The following is a 17,451-nucleotide window of genomic DNA, read 5'->3' on the forward strand; positions in this document are numbered from 1 at the left end:
ATTAACCATTGCTCTGACAGTCAAGGGTCCTGACAGCAAATAGGTCCTAATGTCTCCAAAGTCAGAAGCCATTTTAGCTTTCAGTTTCATTGAATTTGTTATCACGCAGAGGACAGCTATGGTGCAGCATCAACGTTAGCACAGCCACAAACAATTAAGGTCAGGATGACATTCCATGCACTAAAAACCATAAGAGATAGGAGAAAATTAGGCCATTCAGCCCATCGAGTCTGCTCTGATATTCAATCATGGCTGAATTTTTCCCCCTTGTAACCCAATTCTCCTGCCTTATCCTCATAACTTTTGACACCTTTACTAAGCAACAACCTATCAACCCCCACTTTAAGTATACTGTACCTAATTAGTTGGTCTCCACAGCCACTTGTGGCAATGAAATCCATATGCCTATGCCTAAAGAAATTCTTCCACATCTCTGTTCTAAAGGGACATCCTTCTATTCTGAGCTGTGCTTTCTGGTCCTACACTCTCCCACTATTGCATATATGCTCTCAATATCAATATTCCGTATGTTTCAATGCAATACCTCCCCCCCCATTCTTCTAAATTCCAGTGAGTACATGCCCAGACCCATCAAAACTCCTCATAAAATAATCCTCTCATTCCTGGGATTATTTCCCTTAACCTCCTCTAGACCTTCTTCTGAAGACATTTTTCAAGTCTGGTCTTCACGAGACTTAAATTAGCTGGGATTCCTGCACAAGATCACCATCTGGTGCTCTCTACAAGTTGTGTGTGTGTGTGTGCCTGTCTATCTGTGAGTATGCATATGTTTGCGTGTGTAAGAGTGAACGTATGTGCATACTGTATGCTATTGTTTGTAAAATCCTGGATGGTGATGAGGAGGTGAACAGCAGTGAGATAGATCAGCTGGTAGAGTGGTGTCACAACAACAAGCTTGCACCCAATGTCAGTAAGACCAAGGAATTGATTGAACACTACCTCACTATTTTATTCTCTTTTTGCACTTTTTAAAATATATTTCTTATTGTAAAATACTCTCTAACAATATTTTAGGTATTGCACTGTACTGCTGCTGCAAAACATCAAATTTCATGACATATCTCAGTGATGATAAACTTGATTCTGAATCTGATATGTGTGGAGAAGACAGAATTACGTTTGGTTGCAGTGGTCCTGCAACAAACAAAAGCAAGAGTGTGTCAAGAAATTTCTCAAGCCTGCTGACTGTCTGTTTAAGTAAAGGGTTGACTTCAATCTTATCCACTTTCATCAATAGACCCATTTCCATTGATTTCCTTAACGTCAAAAAATACACTGAGCTCCTACGCAGATATAACCAATGGCTGATCAGCCACAGCTCACTGCGGGAGTGAATTTCAAAGATCTGCAACCCTTATCCCAGTCTTAAGTGCCAGACCCTTTATCCTGAGACTGTGAACCCAATCCCTAAACAGCTGACCAGTCTATAAAGATTGCAGCAAAATGAACCATCACTTATGCAAGCAGATTTAGATTAATTTATACATAGTATATCACATGCAAATTGAAACATACAGAAAAATGCACCATTTGCATTAACAACCTAAGGATGTGCTGGAGGCAGCTCACAAGTGTCACCACACGTGCCAGTGCCAACAAAGCATGCCTACAATGTTCAAGCAACAACAACATAACAAAACAACAACAGCAGAACAAGTCCCATTCACGAATGAACACACTTATAAAATGGAACATACCTAGGTAGAATGTACAGCACAGTACAGAAACTTTGACCCACAATGTTGTTCTGACCTTTTAACCGACTCCAAGATCAATCTAACCGTTTCCTCCCTCATAGCTCACTATTTTTCTTTCATCCATGTGACCTTCTAAGAAAATACACAAAATGCTGGAGGAACTCAACAAGTCAGGCAGTATCCATGGAAATAAACAAACAGTTGATGTTTTGGGCTGAGACTCTTCTTCAAGACTAGAGAGGAAGGGGGAAGATCCACATCTTGGCCGAAAACATCAACTGTTTATTTCTCTCCATAGCTGCTAACTGACCTACTGAGTTCTTCCAACATTTTGTGTATGTTACTCTTCTTTCTTAAATGAAAATCTAAGTGACGGCTTATATTCATTAAAGTATGTTCTCTGGGTGATAACGGGAATTGTGCAGAAACACAATTAGATGACAAACAGTAACCACTGCACTATTGACAAGAGTACTATTAACACTGACTGAAACCATCTAACATTGTTGGGCTCATACAGTCACTGGCTCTTTCTCGGGATTCCATGTTATATTTCAAATAAATTGCTAATGTATTTTCTGCAGTTGTGTTACAGAATACAGTAACACAAACAATGGAAAAAAAATTCTGTTATTGTTTCATTCCATTTGTCTTTTTCAGTAATTACAGGATTGCTCATTTGAATAGCAGGGTAGGGAGCTATTTGGCCCATTGGTCTTATGCTTTGTCTTACAGCAATGCCAGTCAGCTTTATTCTCTCTGTTTCATCCCCACTCTCCCCATCCCTCTCTCTCCAATCTCTTCCCCAATCTTTCTTTCTCTCTGAATCTCTTTGCTCACCCTCTCTTCCCTTCTCTCTCTATCTTGATTCCCCAAACTATATTTCCCTCTACATTTCTCTTTTTCTCTTTTCCCTTTCTGTCTCTCTCTTCCCTGCTTTCCCTGCCTCTTCCCTTCTATCTGCCCCCCCTCTCTCTCTCTCTCTCTCTCTCTCTCACACACACACACACACACACACACACACACACACACACACACCTGACTGATTCTGAATTCAAGTTAATAGGTTTGAGAAGCAAGAGATTACAGATGCTGAAATCTGGAGCAGCGCACAAGATTCTGGAGGAACTCAGTGGGTCAGGAAGCATCTGTGGAGGGAAATGGACACTGGACGGCTGGAGCCAAGACACTGCATCCAGACTGATACAGATTATTTTTAAAGCAAATGTTTCCACCTTGTGTGGAGAAAAGTAGGAGTGTCAAATAACGATAGGATTGAAATCCCTTTCATTAGATATCAGACCGTTCTCTACTAATAAAGCAAAAGATTCTTAATCCCAGATCGCTCTTTGAGACTGGAACTGGCAGGTTGGTATTTATATAGATGGGGGAGTGGACAATTTCGACAGCTTCTCCTGATAAAGAATTGGCAGCAATCGGCAAAGCCTTTGAGCCCACCCCTAACCTGGGAGGAGTCATTGCGTGTTTTCAGACCAATAGTCCCACTGTATAAAAGTCGGGCGCTGGGACAAAGAGTTAAACACTCCAAGCTCCCAAACCCGTTTCCGTTCGTCAGCCGGGCGGAAATTCATTCAGCACCATGGTCAGCGACCGGCTTCTGCTTGCCGTCTACTTTTCCGCCTTACTCACCACGGCTATTGGCACCGAGAACTCTGATGTGGAGACAAGAGCCCTGCGAGATTTCTACTCCAAAAATTCTTATCCTTCCAGCGAAAAGGAACTGGTTGGTTTATCGTTGTTTTGTTACTGGCAATGGGGTAATCTTGTAGGGGGCAGCTTGACGTTCTTGATTAGTTAAATGTGCGTTCTCTCAACTGGAGTGTGAATTTGATTGTTGTGATTTTGTTAAGCATTAAAAGTTAAAACATTTAAATTAGTTTAAGCGAACAGTGCCAGGCGCACGGGTGCGTGGAAATAAAACTGAGGTTGAAGTTATAACATCGTATTTAACATAGAATAGTACAGGACAGGAACAGGCTCTCGGCCCGCAATGCTGAATTAAACTAAATCTCCTCTTTTTGACTTTTTAAAGACATTTCCTTTAAAACCAATATTTTGTTGCCGTGAAGTGGCATTTAAGATAACGGAAATGTTGTAGCTTATTACAGATGCCCAAAGTCCAAACCTCCAGGGAAAGTAGTGAGTTAATTATAATCATTTATAATATTTGTTTGGAGGACTATATAGTACAAAGGATTTCACCAAACCTCTCTAATTCTAAACCACCCGCTGCACACCCTCCCCTGGACGACAGCTCGGAGCCCTGCACGAGGTGCTGAAGAAACTACAGACCAAACGGCTTCCAACCTGGGAGAAGAAGTATGGACAAGGGCCACAGGTAGAGTCAACTTATTTTGTTGTTCAGCAACCAACCTCCCCCCCCCCTTCCCGAGTTACTAAAGGGTTCCGTTTTTACCGATATCAAAAAGTCAGTTCTGCCCGTTTGTGGGAAAATCCACAAAAAATACTCGATATGGAAACCAGACCTCTCGGTATAATAATGAAGAGCATCAAAGCGCAAAAGACTGATAATAAAGAAAAAATATTGAAGATAGAGAGAGAACTAGTTCTGCCGTTCGTACGTACGGTATGTACGCCGAGTTTTGAATTGAATAATACCACGAGAGCTCGTTCATAAATAGGAAGTGTCCATAGATTGGGCAGTCATAACCCGGGAAAGGTCTGCGTTTTCTCCGTTGTTTCTTCTGGCTGCACATGAAGTATAGTTAATGTTTTGTACTGGCCGCTTTCTTCCGCCATGCAATATGAATTTATTTCTCTTTCAGCCGGTCTGCCTCTGCGACCAGAACTTTAATTCAAGCTTCTTGTGTCTTTTAGCTCTTGGCTAGTCGATTTCCGTTACCATTATTACCAAGGGTTAAGGGGGAGAAGTGTTAATAATCCGAGATCTCAAGTAATACCCATTTGTTTGCATGGAGAAGTGAGGTTTGATATACAGAGATAACTGGGGCGGTGGTCTTGATCAATCAGGGCGACGGGGAGAAAGGAAGAGAATAGGATTGAGAGGGATAATAAATCAGCCATCAGCCATCAGCGGAGCAGATTCGACAGGCTGAATGGCCCAATTCTGCTCCTTTGCTTTATGGTTTATAGCCTTATGGTGAAACAGCTTCGAGTCTGACACAAAGTTAACTCTAACCTTGTCAATGAATAGAGCAACTGACGAATCCATCTGAGTTCTGGCTCAACATCAGATCGAGAATGTCGATCCGAAATGCTGGATGAATTGAATGGTGGGGGGGGGGGTGGATTAAATAGCATCCATTCCACAGGAAATGAGTTTGCAATCTGCATCCCATCTCCTCGTTGCGACGTGGCAATGCCCACATCTGGAGGGAAGGCACTGAGAAAGGACCAAGTATTCCGGATAACATTTTCCCATCTCTCTGACATTAGAGGGTAAAGGTCGTCCAATCTGAAATCGCTTTCACCCTACTGGAAATTGGTTCCATGGACTATGACTCCCAGGGACGGATTACTAGTACTGGTGACTGCACCTTTTGAGTTAGTGTTGTCCATTGCGTTACACGGTACATCATTCAAGACCCCTCACACCTTCTCCATGAACTGTTTGTTCTTCTGCCATCAGGCAAACGTTACAGGAGCATCAAAACTAAAACCACAAGGCTACTAAACAGCATCCTCCCACAGGCAGTCAGACTGCTAAATAGCTGCTCTACCTGACTCTGCTTTGGGCACTTTTAACTTGCACTGGACACTTATAACTGATTTTAACTGACACGTGGCTGTTGTGTTTTACTATTTATTGTTATGTTTATTATTTAGTGTTGCGTTTGTTATGTTATGATTGCACTGCTCCTGAGAAACACTGTCTCATTCTGCCCTGCAGAGCTGATGTATGGTTAGAATGACAATAAAGTTTTGAATCTTGAATCTTGAATCTACTGACTTACCCAACTGCTGGGTTAAAATGAGATGTTTTTAAAGTTCCGCGTTAAAATTGATTAATTCCTCCTTCTCTGAGTATCAAGGATACAACGCAACTGTGTGGCATGGTGATTTCAGAATGACGTGATGATTTATAGTGCATGGGTCCCACCACGTCTGTCCTCTGCCTCAGACCTCCCCCGTACTTTCTGGTTCCTCCTCGTTGAAAGCGAATTGCAGACCGCCGGCAATATTTTCCCGATCCCCTCCCACTCCCCTCTCAACTCCCCGTCTATTTTTGCAGCTTACTATCTTAAAACTATGCCCACAAAATATATCATTTTGTAAAATGGAACTATTTAAATGGAAATAGCACGGTAGCGCAGCGGTTCATGCAGCACTTGTAAGATTGGGATTCAATTCCCGCCGCTGTCTATAAGGAATTTGTACGTTCTCCCCGTGACCCCATGGGTTTCTTCTGGGTGCTTCGATTGAAGCATTGAACACATTTACACCAAACACCGCACGAAAGCAGCATCCATGATCAGAGATCACCACCACCCAGGACGTGCTCTCTGTTTCGCAGCTGCCATCAGGAAGATGGTACAGGAGCCTCAGGACTCACACCACCAGGTTCAGGAACAGTTATTACCCCTCAACCATTAGGCTCTTGAACCAAAGAGGATAACTCCACTCAACCTCACTTGCCCCATCATTGAAATGTTCCCACTCCTATGGACTCACTTTCAAGGATTCTTCATCTCATGTTTTGGATATTTATTGCTTATTTATTTATTTATTATTCTTGTTTCTTTATTTTTGTATTTGTACAGTTTTTTTGTCTTTTGCACACGAGTGGTCTTTCATTGGTTCTGTTACAGTGATGATTCTATTGTGGACTTATTGAGTATGCCGGCAAGAAAATGAATCTCAAGGTTGTATATGGTAACATATATGTGATAACAAATTTACTTCGAATTTTTGGTTTCCTCCCATATTCCAAAGACATATGGGTTAGTGAGTGTTAGTAAGTTGTGGGCATGCTATGCTGTTGCTGGAAGCATGGCAACACCTGCAGGCTGTCCCCAGCACATCCTTAGACTGTGTTGGTTGTTGATGCAAGCAACTCTGATTAACATTGAAAACACTGTATATTTCGATGTTTTGGGATACATGTGACAAACAAAGGTAATCTTTAATCTTTAACATTAGATGCAAACCTAACTGCTAAAAGAGGTAGATTCTACCCCTCCTTGTACAATTACAGCAACACTGCTTTTTCTCTTGGAAAACAACTCCTGGTTGGAGTATTATAATTAGCCCCTGCATCTCAGGACTGCAGAATATTATTGTTCTATATCCTTAATTCCTCATCAATCCATCCCCAGTTTAGGTGATTGTGTAGATTTAGGACAAATTTACACACAGTTAGCAGAAAGCCCTGTCAGGATGTTTGCAATGCCTTGTCCTTTTTATTTAGAAGTACAGCACAGTAACAGAACCTACTGGCCCAATGAGCACACACCGCCCAATTACATGTATGTGCCCAATTAACCTACTAACCTGTAAGTCTTTGGACTGTGGGAGGAAACGAGACCATCTGGAGGAAACCCACACAGTCACAGGGAGAACAAGCTCCTAACAGACCCTGATGGAAATTGAACCTGAATCTCAAATGGGAGAAGCTTAGATGGGAATTTTGGTTAGCTTGGACCAGTTGGGCCAAAGAGCCTCTTTCAGTGCTGAATGACAAATGTCACTCAAAATATATTTGTGATTAAGTACTGGGGCTTTCAACACAGTGCATTCTATCACTTTATGTTAATATAGAAGGTTCTACAAAGAAAAAAAATCCAAATCTATATTGTCTTATAAACTGCTTCTTGTACAGAACAAAGATTTTCTGCTAAAAAGAGTTCTCCCATTGAATCTGATCTGGTTCCTTAATTCTCAGATCTTGATGAGAATTTAAGGAAAGTCAATGAGAGAATGGAATGCAAACCCTGAAGTCAACAGTGAAGAACAAATCAATAAATAACGGGAAATTAATTGGGCTGTATTAATGAACTTGTCTCCTATCTAAAACCTTGTTTCTATGAATGAGATTCTTTGTGAGGTATCTTCTTGGTAGAATCTAATTCTGACATTTATAGGGAATCAAAGCAAATTATGGTATAGAGGGAGGTTGCTCAGTCCACCAACAGCTGATGAAAGAGTTTTTCAGGTTAATTTCACTTCACTGCTCCAAGTCCATATTCCCACAGGTTATAGCGATTCCACTGTTGATTCTGTCACTTTTACACAGAGCAGAGAGAAGGTGCAAGCTCCACACAGACAGCACCCAAGGTACAGCAGAGGTTCATGCCTTTCAGTCCTATGTCTGTGCTGTCCATGATGCCATATTAAACTAATCCTATCTGCCTGCTCATGATCACATATCCCTCTATTCTCTGCCTGTTCATGTGTCCTTCTAAATGTTTCGTAAACATCACTATCATATCTGCTTTCACCACTTCTGACAGCGCTTTCCGAGCACCTACCACTCTCTGTGTAAAAACTTTCAAACTTTCCACCTATCACCTTAAAGTTTTATTTATCTCTCTATCTATTTATTTACTGAAATACAGTGTGGAATAGGCCTTTCAGGTCCATTGAGCCACGCCACCCAGCAATCCCCCGATTTAATCCTAGCTGAATCAAAGGACAATTTACAATGGCCAATTAACCTACCAACCGGTACACATTGGACTGTGGGAGGAAACCATAGCACCTGGAGGAAACCCACACAGTCACGGAAGAACGTACTAACTCCTTACAGGCAGCAGCAGGAATTGAACCTTGGTTGCCGGTACTATAAAGCATTGTACTAATGCTCTGGGACTACGCACCCTATCAATGCCTCTCATAATTTTATATTCTTCTGTTAGGTCTCCCTAGTCCTCTTATGTTCCAGAGAAACAGCCCAAGTTTGTCCAACACCTCCTTATTGCTGTAACTCTTGAATCTAGGCAACATCCCAGTGAAACTCAATTGCATCCTCTCCAAAACCTCCACATCCTTCATGTAATGCAGCAACCAGAAATGCACCTGCTACTGCAAATGTGGCCAAATAAAGTTCTATTCAACTCTGCCATGGACGGTCCTAAGTCCGGCTGTGAATTGAGGAGCATTGGGCTTGGGGCTACTAACACCATCCGTAAAAACACAGCACCACAAAAGCTCCTGGGAGCAGAAGGATTTTCTTGAAAGATTGGCCCAGGACAGAAGACTCTGGCGAGCTGCTATCGGCAGCCTATGTCCCAGTAGGGGTGATGGGCTTAAGAAGAATGTTCTACTCAGCTGCAACATGACTTCACAACTTTTATACTCAGTGCCCTGATGGATAGTGGCAAGTATGCTGCACGCCTGCTTTACCACTCTGTGTATTTGTATAGCCATTCTTAGAGAACTACGGACTTGCATCCTGAGATTTCTCCACATATCAATGATCCTCCTAAGGGTCCTGTCATTTACTGCATACTGCTTTGCATTTGACCTCCCGTAGTACCTCGCAATCATCCAGATTAAACACCATCTGCCATTTCTCTGCTCATATCTCCAGCAGGCACTTGTCCTATTGAATCCTTTGATACCTCTCCTCACTATCAACAAATGTTCTGATGAAGAGTCTCAGCCTGAAACGTTGACTGTTTAATCCTATCCATAGATGCTGCCTGAGCTGCTGAGTTCCTCCAGCATTTGTGTGTGGATTTCCAACATCTGCAGAATCTCTTTGTCTTTATGATCCATACTCTGACAATTTGTGTGTTGTGTGCAAACTTACTAATCAGTCCATCTACATTTTCATCCGGATCATTTATGTATATCAGAAACAAATCAAACACATAACAAATCAGCTATTTTCATATAGTCTTTTTATGTTAGTCTAGTCATATACCACAGCCATGCTATTAGCATCACACTCAGTGGCCACTTTATTAGGTACAGGAGGTGGAACCCTGCTGTGGTCTTTTGCTGCTGTAGCCCTTCCGCTTCAAGTTTTGAAATTTTATGCATTTAGAGATGCTCTTCTGTTCACCAATCTGTAATACATGATTATTTGAGTTACTGTCACCTTCTTGTGCGAAAATCCAGGAATTCAGCAATTTCTGAAATACTCAAACCACCCCCTCTGGCATCAACAATCATTCCATGGCGAAAGTCACTTAGATCTTCTCTCTTATGATGTTTGGTCTGAATATCTTGACCATGTCTGCATGTTTTTATGCATTGAGTTGCTGCCACATGATTGGCTGATTAGATATTTGCACTAATGAGCGGGTGTACGTAATAAAATGGCCACTGAGTATAAGACAGGTAAGTTAATATAATAGGTTCTAACTGCTGCTTTAAGTTATTTGGTCTCACCCTTTGATATTCCCTTCGTTATGCCCACCACTGCCCTTATTCTCTGCTACTTAAATCTAATTTGTAAGCTCTCTTTCCCAGACCTGACAGAAGTTCTAGGAATTTATTGACGTAAGTCACAAGTACACAAGGTGACCGGGGATGTATTGTGAGAAGAATTGCATGATGCTTTATCTTAGTTAGGACAAGAATTATATCTTATACACTGGAGGTTTAATTTATTCCTAGGTATTGATTTACATGCTTGTTAAAAAGATCCGGAGAAACTGCCAACCCACCTGACTAACTTGAACAGGTTAACATTATTTTGTAGTTGGAAGAACTCCATACCATTTGTGTCAACATTCTGCAAGCTGGCAAGAGATTCAGATCAAGGCAGGTGAATGGAGTTGATTGATTGATTGAACTCCCTGTTACACCACTGGAAGTTAGAGCAGTAATGAAGGTCTTTCCTCTCTGGTGGCATTCAGGGCTTCCTTCATTCACCATGGCAATAGCTTGGTTTTCACTGTCATCAGTCACACAGGTCCCAAGTGCAGATTCAGGAATACCGTCACACTCAGATGTAGAAGGATTCCTCATTGCTGTTTCTGTAACAAATTTTGTTTTACCAGTCAGGGTTGTTAGCCATGAGCTGAACCTTCAAACCTGAAGGACCGGTGGACCACTCCTAGTCTGGCCTCTACCCTTTGATTTGTTTGGAATGTGTGACTCTACTAAGCCAAAGCATGGAAACCCTGACTCTAGCCAAATAGCTCTCCGGGTCATTGAGGCATGCAAGCCTCCAAACCTAATGACAAGGTTGAGGTCCTCTTGGAGGAGAATAGGTTTGAGAGGGATAATAAATCAGTCATGATGGAGTGGTGGAGCAGAACTAATGGGCCAAATGTCTCAATTCAGCTTCTATGTCTTACGATCTTAAAGTTGCATAAGAAAATAAAGTGAAAATGGTATATTCTTCCTGGTTCTCATTAGAATGAGGAAAAAAAAGATGATTTAACTGTAGAAGTATTGATCACAGCTGAACTCAAGCCTAAACACTCATTTTTCACAAAGAGATCATGTAAAGTAGAATTGAGGCAAGTTATTGATTCTCACCATGCTAGCATAATAACTAACTGAGTTATTGATCTGGAAGCATCAGCTCAAGTTCCAACACAGCAACAAGGGCACTTAAATTCAAGTAGTTAGGTAAACAAGTTTTTTAAAAAAATGATAGTGCCAGTAATAATGACAATGGAGTTACTAGATTGGCATAATAAATCCATTTGATTCATTAATATTCTGTAGGGAAAGAAAATCGTCTTGTTTACTTGATCTGGACCATGTGTGACTCTACCACTGTGATTGTGTCATAACTGCCCTCTGAAGTGGCCAGCAGGTTACTTAATACGGTGTATTGGTCTTGCCAGTGATATACCTGTGAACAAGTGGAAATAAGTATGGATAAGGAATTACCTGTCACTTCCTCAGACAGATTTGTCAATGAAATTGACATTAATCTACCTTTTATAATATCCATTATCGTGGCTAATTTCTCATTTTTCATTATATTTCTGCTCCACTCTGCACCCAGTGGCCACTTTATTAAGGTACAGGAGGTATCTAATAAAGTGGCCACTGAGTGTATGTTTGTGATCTTCTGCTCCTGTAGCCCACCCATTTCAAGGTTTGATGTGTTGTGCATTTAGAAATGCCCTTTTGCACACCACTGTTGTAATGTGTTGTTATTTGAGTTACTGTCACCTTGAGCCAGTCTGGCCATTCTCCTCTGACTTCTCTCATTAACAAGGCAATTTTGCCCACAGGACTGTCAGTCACTGGATTGTTTTTATTTTTCCACACCATTCTCTGTAAACTCTAAAAACTGTTGTGAGTGAAAATTCCAAGAGATCAACAGTTTCTGAAATATTCAAATCACCCCATCTAGCACCAATAACCACTCCACAGTCAAGGTCACTTAGATTGCATTTCTTCCCCATTTTGATGCTTGGTCTGGATAACTCAATCTCTTGACCATGTCTGAATGCTTTTATGTATGAAGTTGCCGCCACATGATCAGGTATTTGCATAAATGAGCAGCTGTACCCACTGAAGTGGCCACAGAATATATGACTATTTAAACAGACAACCTGCTTTCTGCAATATGCAGGCACATTGAAGGCTGGCTTCAAACAGTTGATGTTTCTGGACCAAGATTGGAAAAGAAGGGAAGAAGCCAGACTAAGAAAGTTAGGGGAGGGGTAGGAGTACAAGCTGGCAGGTGATAGATGAAACCAGGGGAGAGGGGAAGATGGGATAAACAGAGAAGCTGGGAGCTAATAGGTGGAAGAGGTAAAGACATCTGATAAGAGTGGAGAGAGTAGACCTTGGAGAATGGGAAGCAGGAGGGGCACCAGAGAGAAGTGATGGACAGGTGGGGAGAAGAGAGGGGTAAGGGAGGAGCCAGAATGGAGTTTCAAAAAATAGAGAAAGGCAAGGGGGTAAGAAATTACTGGAAGTTAGAGGAAGTTATGTTCACGCCATCAGGTTGGAGGCTACCCAGATGGAATACGAGGTGTTGCTCTTCCAACCTGAGAGTGGCTTCATCGTGGCAGTAGAGGAGGCCATGGACTGAACATGTTAGAATGGGAATGGGAAATAGAATTAAAATGGGTGGTCAATAGGAAAACCCACCTTTTTGTCAGACAGAGCGAAGGTGCTTGACAAAATAGTCCCCTAATCTACATCAGAAATCTCCAACTTTCCACTGTAACAGTCTTTGTTTCCAGTTACTGCTCAATCACATAAAAGTAAATCTAAACTATACTGGGGAGAGAAATAATAAAATACAGAACAATACAGCACTGGAACAAGCCCTTTAGCACATGATGTCTGAAAGTTTACTCCACTATCTTCTATAGGCAATGCTACAATAAGGCAGTATCCATTATTAAGGACCTTCACCATCCAGAACATGCCCTCTTCTCATCACTACCATCAGGGAGGAGATACAGGAGCCCGACAATACACACTCAGTATTTTAGGAACAGCTTCTTACCTTCTGTCATTAGATAAATGAACGCTCCCTGAACCTATGAACACCACCTCACTATTTTGTTCTTTTTATACACCACAAGATGGCGGTGCATACAGTCACAGCAGCTCCAATCAATGTGAAATTTGTTGTTCTGTTCATCTTTTCTATGACCATAAAACTCTGCTGATCTTAAAGAACACTAAAATCTGTAGGTGTACCTCGCTAGTGAGTAGAATAACAAGGAGCTGTGTAGTTAAGGACTAACACAGGGAGCAGGTCCTTGCTCTGCACTGTGGCTTACTGGGGGACTCAGACATTGGAAAAGCACATGAGGATGCAGACATGCGGTAAGTGTACAGGTATTCGAGCGAGACTTAAAGTGGATCCCTGCAGGCCCATGCTCCTGACGATTCTACTCACTAACGCTGAACCACTAGAAAGTAAGTTGGATTACTTGCGTCTGAGCCAGCAGAAAATGAGGGACTGCTGCACACTTGTCCTGACAGAAACGTGGCTCCAGAACACCACTCCAATACTTGGCCATCCAACTAGAAGGCTTAATCTCCTTTTGGTCACACTGAAATGCTGTGAATGTACTCAAGACCATCAGAGAAGGTCTTTCTGTCTACGTCAATAAGATCTGCAGCTCACCGCAGATAAAGTTTTTACTGAAGTGCAGGCATTTCTACTTACCAAGAGAGTTCACAGCCATTGTGCTTATTGCTGTTTACATTTCTGCTGCTCCCCCCACACCGTCCCGTGCTCATGGTGGGGAAGTGCTGCATGAGCTCCATGGCGACACTGCCCCTGTAGGCTTCAAAGTAGCCACCATCATTCCAGTGGTGACCAAGAGAGCGACGATAACTGACCTAAATAATTACTGTCCAGCGACACTAACTTCACCCATCATGAAGTGCTTTGAGCAGCTTGTAATGGATTGTATAAAATCCCAACTTCCAGTTACATTGAGCCCCTTTCAGTTTATCAACCACTGAAAGCGGTCCACTGATTACGCTATAACCTCAGCCCTCCAGTCTGACCTGTCCCACCTAGAAAATGATGCCTCATACACTAGGATGTTGCTCAGTGTTTAACACAGAGGCTGGTGGGGAAATGTCCACATTGGCACACGACACCCCTCTCTATAATTGGATCTTGGACTACTTCATGAAAAGACCCCAGTCAGTCTGAATTGGCAGCAGGATCTCAAGTTCCAATACACAGAGCACTGGTGCTCCCCAGAGCTGTGTGCTCAGCCCGCCACTGTTCATGCTGCTGACTCACAACTGCACTGCCATATCCAGCTCAAAGCGCATCAAGTTCGCTGATGATACCGCAGGGATTGACCTCATCAGCAACAATGATGAGTCTGCAGACAGAGAGAAGGTAGAGAGGCTTGTCAAATGATGTGAGAACAACAACCTGACTCTCAATGTGGACAAGACAAGGGATGATTGTGGACTTCAGGAAAGCACAGGTCACCCATTCTCCATTGCACATCAATGGTTCTGTGGACTAGAGGGTGAAGATTAATTAAGTTCCTTGGTGTGCATATACAAATGATCTAACCTAGATCCACAACACCTCCTCACTAGCCAAGAAGGCACAGCAGCATCAACACTTTCTGAGCAGATTGAGGCATGCAAGGTTCCCTACCCTCATTCTAACAACTTTCTACAGGAACACCACCGAGAGTGTCCAGTCTGGCTGAGTAATTGTGTGGTACGGAAGCTGCAAGAACAGAGAATAGCAAAAACCACTGAGAAGATCACTGGGGTCTCACTCCCCTCTATTTGTGACATTCACCGGGAGCATTGCAGACAAAGGGTTTGAGGCATTGTTGATGATGCCTACCACCCACCCCACAATCCCTTTGACCTTCTACTGTCAGGAAGGAGGTAAAGGAGCATCAGAACGAGGACTGCTTCTTCCCTCAGGCTGTAAGACTAATGAATACTCTGCCACCACCAAGGTTGCGTCACTGGGACAGCAAGCTGTTAGTGTTTATCTGTGCTGCCCACTACATGCATTTTGAATTGTATTTTATTAACTTATTTAAGATAATATTTTGGTTAATATTCTGTGTGTGATATACGTTTTGTGGATGTACCATGGTCCGGAGGAATGTTATTTTGTTTGCTTGCATACATGTACAGTCAGATGACAATAAACTTGAAATTCTTGTATTATTTGTTCATATTTCTTATTGTAACCAAGAGTTTTTATATATTTGCTATACCGCTGCTACAAAACAATAAATAAAATGCATATGTCAGTTTCAAATTCATTTACTTACGCACGTACATCAAAACACAGTGAAATGTGTTGTTTGTCTTAACAACCAATACAACCCAAGGGTGTGCTGTGGGCGGTTTGAAAGTGTGACCACACATTCTGTGCCAATGTTACATGCCCACAATGTTTAGCAGAACAACACAACTACGTCAATAGCATCAAAACAAGCCTCATTCCTCCCTCCCACCCACTCACATATACAGAAAATCCTCCAACCCTAGTACCGGCCATCTCCGTCAATGATACCAAACCTGATTCTGATTGTTTAGACTGCATATGGTCCTTCCCCCTCTGTTCTCTGCCTGTCCATGTGTGCATCTAAATGCCTCTTAAATGTTGATGTCTATATGCCATGGATTGATCTTTATATTTCTTTATATTATATTTACATTATATTCCTGGGGAGGCGGGTTGGAGATACTTCTGTACCAAAAGAGGTACAAGACACTCCTTCCATCTGCTAACTGCAGGCCACCTTTCAGCAAGCTGTAGCACCTGCTTAGACCTGGGATCACGGGAGCAGGTGATAGATGGTCGTACAAACAGTTGGTACATATCATAAATCCTGGTTTTGTGACCACTAACACTGGCAGGCAATCTCTGAGGAGGATCGATAACGGCCGGTGTTACCATCTTGTAAAGACTTTGCCTGGAAGAAGACAATGGCAAACCACTTCTGTAGAAAAAATTTCCAAGAACAATCATGGTCATACAGATGGAAGACCACGATTGCCCATGTCATACAGCATGGCACATAATGACGATGATGATGATTATTTATTCTTGCCTGGCCAAAAATTCTATTAATAATAGGAGATCCTTTCTTTTAGGTTTGAGCAACAAAAGCTGGCCTTGACAGCAACTTCATGTCCTGAGAAATGAAAATGTAAAAGATTCTGCATACAGGACAAATATCTAACCTGAATCTCCTTATGTTTGTCTGTTTCCAGTGTTACATTGGGGATGTGTGCGCAGTGAGAAAAGGACCCAGGATTTGGAGAACCTGTAACTGCCAGAACTCTAAATGTAACTACTTCCTCTTCAAATGCGTGTAGAGATCTGACGAAATAAAATCATTTCTATTTTCAATGGCTAAGTGAAGAAAATTAAGAAATATGTTGGACATATTATAAATAAAAATGTTACTATCCCACTACATAAAACTGTTCCTGTACAATTTGCTCTGTTCTGTATGTATGTTTCAGTGTCATTTGAAAAGATACAAGCTATTATTAAATCTGCTATCCTATTTCTTCTAAAGCACTTTGTGTAGTGTCAAGATTTCAATGTTTTGGTATTGAACTAGGCAGTCTTGGTACAAGCCATAGTGTTACAGGTTTCAATACAATTTTTTTTTGTTCAAACGTAAGAAATGTTTTTATATGAGTATATCTGCCATGCTGTTTAAACCTTTAGGCACCACAATCAATTTACAAAGTGAGGGATTAATTTAAAAGTAAATTATTTACAAGATATAGCAAACACAATGAGACTGAAATGAGGTGACCATCCTTAAATAACTTATACAACTCAGAGGCTTGTTAATTCACCCAAAAGACAGTCATGGCCAAGTTTTGGTTTGAACCTCATTTTATGATAGAATGGGTGAGGAGGTCTTGGATTCTGATGTTTCAGTCCAAAGTGCTTTCAGAGGTCAGGAAAGAGGCACAAAAATTTCTTGCTTCATTATAGTTTTATTCAGCTTCAACAGGGCAAAGAAATTAAGATGGTGCTACCTTGCAGTCAGCTATTTTTATATCCTAGATAAGAAAAATTCCATTCAAATTTGTAGGTAAGAGTCAACCAATGAGAAAGCTCTTATCCAAATAATGCAGAACCAAGAGAGGCTTCCAGAAGTAACCCCTGGGGAAACACACTGAACAACTGCATAGACATACTGTGGCCACTAGGAAGCATAGTAAACAGTTACTTCTATATAAGTAATTATATAAAATAAAAGTTAAACAGTCTAATCTAAAACTTAAACAGTTGGATCCAACAGAGGGCACATAGTAGAGTGCTATCTCACAACACCATAGACTCAAGTTCAATCCTGACATCCAGTGTGATTTGTATGGAATA

General features: G+C 41.6%; 1 protein-coding gene across 1 annotated transcript; it reads left to right on the top strand.

Annotated features, from left to right (window-relative positions):
* Window positions 1-3,318: 3,318 nt before the first annotated feature.
* LOC140211866 (cocaine- and amphetamine-regulated transcript protein-like) lies at window positions 3,319-16,424 on the top strand. The gene is made up of 3 exons (XM_072282046.1): window positions 3,319-3,462; window positions 3,994-4,077; window positions 16,320-16,424. The coding sequence occupies exons 1-3, from the start codon at window positions 3,319-3,321 to the stop codon at window positions 16,422-16,424; spliced, it is 333 nt and encodes a 110-aa protein (XP_072138147.1).
* The last annotated feature ends 1,027 nt before the right edge of the window (window positions 16,425-17,451 follow it).

This window comes from Mobula birostris, chromosome 18 (genome assembly GCF_030028105.1).
Source record: "Mobula birostris isolate sMobBir1 chromosome 18, sMobBir1.hap1, whole genome shotgun sequence".
Taxonomy (NCBI): domain Eukaryota; kingdom Metazoa; phylum Chordata; class Chondrichthyes; order Myliobatiformes; family Myliobatidae; genus Mobula; species Mobula birostris.